Genomic DNA, 5,480 nt, shown 5'->3' on the forward strand with positions numbered 1-5,480 from the left:
ATTAGCATGTAATCCCATTTTAATCCAGGGAGAAGCCATAAACCTTGAGTTATCGAAAGATTTAAGATACACAGATATTACAGCAGCAAGATTCTCTCTCTGCATGTGGCAAACAAACCTTGCCCCCTTATGAGTGTGGCACCTTCGATTCAATGTGGAGTGCTAGTTTATGGTCAGTTGATGATCATGAACACACATCTGTGTTCTTTTCAAAGCCGGGCTGTCAAAGTGAAATGGATGGCCTGGTTCGTGTGTGTGTTTGCGTGTGTGTTTCTCATTCAGGCACATCTATTTATTGTTGATGTCAATTGTACGTCTTGTGAATGCTTTATAGCTTGTTTGTGTGTTTTGATATGAATTCTTCCACATCAAATGTTGCCACCAGGCTTGAAATAGAAGCTCGCATTCAGTTTTCATGAGGCCATCCCATTTCACCGCGCGTTGCCATGTGAACGATTCTCCGACGCCGACCGATCTAATTGCTTGCGGTTTCCGCAGTGTTTACACTTTAGAGTATTATTTCCATTTTGTTGAATGCTTCCATGAGCTACATTACTGTGTCTTCCCTCCGTCGACGGGCTGTCAGGTCGGCGCTGGTCGGTCTTGACGATCTCTCCTGGTTTGTGTCTCTTCTCTCTCGTCAGATCCGACAGCCTTGAGCGGACGGCGCGGGCCTCTGACAGCCTTGAGCGGACGGCGCGGGCCTCTGACAGCCTTGAGCGGACGGCGCGGGCCTCTGACAGCCGTCGGACAGATCTCATGACAGCGCCGAGAGCATGAAGGAAGCCTGTGTCCGTCTCCGCTGCACTTCCGGAGCGTCTGACCCGACGTGGGCCCCCTGCTAATCGCCATGGCGACCGCGCGGCTGTGACTCGCCCTGTGACGCCCGCCCCACCCTTTTTCTACACCCGGGACGAACCCCTGTCCCTTTTCTACGAGCCCGCCCGCCTTTTTCCCTTTTTTTGGGGTGGTCAGCAGACCCATTCTCTCCTTCAAAGGCGTACCGTTCGTCCACACCCCTCCTTTCTTTCTCACTCTCGAGTCCTCCCCTCTTCGTTCCTCCACCTTCTCCCTCGCCGTCATGCAGAGGCGACCGGTCGCGACCGCTCCTCCATCCTCTCCCAGCCCCTTCCTGTTCATCTTGCCCTCCCTCCTGCTCCTCCTCCACCTCCCCAGCCCGGCTCAAGGAGACTGCTGGCTGATCGAGTGCTCCTCCTCCACCTCCCCAGCCCGGCTCAAGGAGACTGCTGGCTGATCGAGGGGGACAAGGGCTACGTGTGGCTGGCTATCTGCAGCCAGAACCAGCCCCCTTACGAGACCATCCCCCAGCACATCAATAACACGGTCCACGACCTCAGGCTGAACGAGAACAAGCTCAAGGCTGTGCTCTTTACCTCCATGTACCGCTTCACCAACCTGACTGATCTCAACCTCACCAAGAACGAGATCTCCTATATCGAGGACGGGGCGTTCGGCGGACAGGCCAACCTGCAGGTGATTGGATAACCGGTTGAATGAATGCAATGTTTTTAGTTTGTCTTCCCCCCACTTCTGTTCATGTGAGCTCAAATTTGAAATGTGTCGAAGAGAAAACAAAACAGGAAAAGAAAAATTATATTTTGAGGAGCCAGTGAAGTAAAGATTCCTGAGCCTCGATGTTGTTGTACAGTTCTTTTTAGTTTTATACATCAATGAAGTGTAGCACTAGTACTAGGACAGTCAGAGTCCAATTCCACTGAAAGGCGGTTAAGAATTCATCATCCACTGTGTTTGTCTCTCAGGTGCTCCAGCTGGGCTACAACAAACTGACCAACCTGACCGAAGGCATGATGAGGGGCCTGGGCCACATGCAGTGCCTCTTCCTCCAGCACAACCTCGTCGAGGTCATCGCCACCAACGCGTTCTGGGAGTGCCCCAGCCTCAGCAGCATCGACCTGTCGTCCAACAAGCTGGCTCGCCTCGACCCGTCCACCTTCACGGTGCTGAGCCGGCTGATGGTGTGCGAGCTCGCCGCCAACCCCTTCCACTGCGGCTGCGACCTCTACAACTTCCTCACCTGGCTGGAGTCCTTCAACAACGTCACGCACACCTACGACCGCCTCCAGTGCGAGACGCCCAGGGAGATGTTCGGCTACCCGCTCCTGAGTCCCGTGGCGGCGGGCAACGTGGGCCGCAACGCCAAGAACACCTTGTCGTTGGTCTGCCGCAACGGCGTCTTCATACCCGGGATGACGTCGTTGCCCCCGGACGCGGATTACTCCGGCGTGGGGCCGGACGCGTTCGGCGGCGTGGGGCCCTACCACCAGCCCACGACGTCCTCCTCGTCCACGGAGAACAGCTTCAGCCCCACCATCAAGCTCAGCCACGTCTCTCTGTCCACCGCCTCCCTGGTGGTCCAGATCCCCCGGCCGTTCAGCAAGATGTACATCCTGATCCAGTACAACCACACGTACGTGTCGGACGTCATGACCCTGAAGAACAAGAAGGAGAAGATCACCCTGGACAAGCTCAAGCCGCACACCAACTACACCTTCTGCGTGGCCTCCATCCGCAACTCCCAGCGCTACAACCACACCTGCCTGCAGTTCGCCACCCGGGCCCAGGACCCCGACGAAACGCCGCCCGCCTCCTCCACCACCACGCACTACATCGTGACCATCGTGGGCTGCCTGTTCGGCATGCTCCTCATCCTCGGCCTGGTCTACTACTGCCTGCGCAAGCGGCGGATGCACGAGGAGGAGCAGAAGGCCGTCTGCGTCAAGAAGACCATCCTGGAGATGCGCTACGGGCCGGAGGTGGCGGCTGCGGTCGGCAACGACCCGTCGGCGGTGCACAAGCTCCAGGAGCAGTCCCGGGAACACCACCAGTACCAGCACCACCACGGCGGCAAGATGCCCATGTCCGCCTCCTCCAGCTCGGGCATGCTCCACTCGGCCAACACCAGCTCCTCCTCCAGGCTGTCCTCCATCCCCCAGGTGGAGAAGATGGCCACGGCGTTCTCGGAGGCGATGTCCACGAGCAAGGGGAACTACATGGACGTGAGGACGGGAGGCGGGGCGGGGGAGGAGCGGATGAGGGACGGAGGGCTGGTGGTCGGGCACGGGGGGATCAGGGAGGAGGACCTGAGGGAGGACGACGGGATGGGCTTGGGCGACGACTCGGACGACGACGGCCGCGGCTCCGCCTCGGAGATCTCCACCATCGCCATGGAGGTGGACAAGGTCAACCAGATCATCAACAACTGCATCGACGCGCTGAAACTGGACTCGGTGTCCGCCGCCGCCACCACCGTGGCCTCGTCCCACCCCGCCTCCCCCCCTCCGACCTGCACCTCCCCCCTCACCCGAGGCCTCATCCCCCTCTCCCCCGGGGCGACGGAGGCCTGCCCGGTCTCGCCCTCCCCCAAGATCCCCCCTCCGCCTCCTCTGCCCTCCTACGCCGCCCCCCCCCTCTCCGAGCGGCCCGGGATCGGCGGGGGGGGCTTCGTGTCGCCCCCTTACCGCCCCCCGCCCCCGGCCTCCGCCGTCCGGCCCATCCAGCGGCAGATGAGCGCCGACGCCGCCGTGGTCATCGGCGTGAAGAAGCAGTGCAGCACCACGTCCTGCGGCTCGGTGGGGCGGGACAGGGACCGGGGCGGGCCTCGCGTCTACAGCCTGGACGTGCCGGAGCCCCGCAGCCCTGACCCCTGCCTCCCGCAGTACGGGGACAGGGCCAGCCCGGGCTGCGGGGAGCCCCAGGAGCGGCTGCCCCTGGTGGGGAGCGGGAGCTGCATGGGAGGGGGTGGCGGCGGATGCGACAGTGGTGGTCCTCACCCGGAGAACCAGCAGCAGCAGCATCACCACCAGCAGCAGCAGCAGCAGAACCAGCTGGACGTGCAGCAGGACTACCACTGCTCGGAGCACCGCCACTCCGTCCCCGCGCTCTACTACGACGGCTCCCAGCACCAGGGCTCCCCGCACCAGGGCTCCCAGCACCAGGGCTCCCCGGCCCAGCGGGTCTCTTTCCTCAAGCCCCTGACCCGCGCCAGGAGGGACGCCACCTCCTACTCCCAGCTCTCGCCCTCCCGACACCACTCCAGCTACTCCGGGTATTCCTCGAGCCCCGAGTACTCCTCCGAGAGCTCCCTGAGGATCTGGGAGAGGTTCCGGCCCTACCGGAAGGGCCAGCGCGACGAGTCGTGCTACGTGACGGCCGGGAACGCCCTCCGTAAGAAAGTGCAGTTTGCCAAAGGAGAAGACCTCCATGACATCCTCGACTACTGGAAGGGAGTGTCGGCACAGCAGAAGCTGTGAGGGGATGGAAGCGGAATCTGGCGCGGTGTGAAACAGAGTCTGATGGCCTCCTGTTTGTGAGACTCTCTTTCGTCGTTGTCCGGTGAGCCAGAGAGAGAGAGAGAGACACCAATAGAGGAGTGAAAATCCAGAGAGAGAGAGAGAGAGAGAGAGAGAGAGAGAGAGAGAGAGAGAGAGAGAGAGAGAGAGAGAGAGAGAGGTAAAGTCGGTACATTTGGCCAATCAAAGCCTGGTTGGTGAAGGCATGTTCAATATATGTACAAAAGGAGGAAAAAAAATTGAAAGAAAGACACTATTTTGAGCTGCCAGGGCTGGCTTGCTTTTATTGTTTTTTTTTTGTTTGTTTTTTTACAGTAAATGGAGTGTAGCACTAGTACTAGGACACCCCCATGAGTTATTTTCAGTATGGAGAAGAGTCCTATCAGTGTTCAGTGATCAGATGAAACATTTGAAACATCAAATTCTCTGTACCATGCTTTCATCGGAGCGTAAGGACAGCAAGCTTGAATAACCTCAGTTCATATCCTGTCAGAGTTTTTTTGATTTGTGCGTGTCGCTCAAGTGTATACTTCGGCCTAAACTCCCACACTTGTTTTGTGGCGCATGTAGGGCGCTGCATTCATTTTGCGAGCCTGCAAATGTGTATACGTATTTGTTTCTTGTTTATAAGTGTCTAAAAGAAAGGGAGATTGAGAGTAAAGGAAGGAGCTTTGCTTAAAAAAAAATAAAAAAAAACACACACAAACACATCACGGTTTTGAACAGAGCTGTCAAGCGCAGCCTCTATGCCCTTCCCTGATATCATGCATAACTGCAGCAACATTTGCATTTCAATAGAGTCTGTCACACGTGAAGACGGACAAACCATAGAGGAGCACAAAGGAAGAGGAAACCCTTCAGGAGGCGTGGAAACGTCAGCTGTGGTTTTGCGCCTCAGGGGTGATTAAGGGAAGAGCAGGCAGGCGTTACTTCTGAGAGAACAGTGGTGGGTCGTTTAAAAGGTTTGTTTTGCATCTCTCGCTCTCTAATCATTCAGGAGTCAGGTGGCTGGGCGGTTAGGGAATAGGGCTAGTAATCTGAAGGTTGCCAGTTCGATTCCCGGACGTGTCAAATGACGTTGTGTCCTTGGGCAAGGCACTTCACCCTACTTGCCTCGGGGAGAATGTCCCTGTACTTACTGTAAGTCGC

At 57.6% G+C, this 5,480-nt stretch overlaps 1 protein-coding gene across 1 annotated transcript; it reads left to right on the plus strand.

Moving 5' to 3' along the window:
• Positions 1-955: 955 nt before the first annotated feature.
• Positions 956-4,316, plus strand: LOC134035616 (protein phosphatase 1 regulatory subunit 29). Its single transcript, XM_062480450.1, has 3 exons — positions 956-1,168; positions 1,222-1,494; positions 1,782-4,316. Exons 1-3 carry the CDS (start codon positions 1,082-1,084, stop codon positions 4,290-4,292), a joined length of 2,871 nt encoding a protein of 956 aa, XP_062336434.1. The 5' UTR covers positions 956-1,081; the 3' UTR covers positions 4,293-4,316.
• The last annotated feature ends 1,164 nt before the right edge of the window (positions 4,317-5,480 follow it).

Source organism: Osmerus eperlanus, chromosome 2 (assembly GCF_963692335.1).
Source record: "Osmerus eperlanus chromosome 2, fOsmEpe2.1, whole genome shotgun sequence".
NCBI classification, from domain to species: Eukaryota; Metazoa; Chordata; class Actinopteri; order Osmeriformes; family Osmeridae; genus Osmerus; species Osmerus eperlanus.

Bases quoted from the DNA above. Each gene is read 5' to 3' on its own strand.
- LOC134035616 (XM_062480450.1), top strand. From the start codon at position 1,082: ATGCAGAGGCGACCGGTCGCGACCGCTCCTCCATCCTCTCCCAGCCCC. The intron at 1,169-1,221 runs CTCCCCAGCCCG...CTCCTCCTCCAC, and splicing joins CCCTCCTGCTCCTCCTCCAC to CTCCCCAGCCCGGCTCAAGG. The intron at 1,495-1,781 runs GTGATTGGATAA...TTTGTCTCTCAG, and splicing joins GCGGACAGGCCAACCTGCAG to GTGCTCCAGCTGGGCTACAA.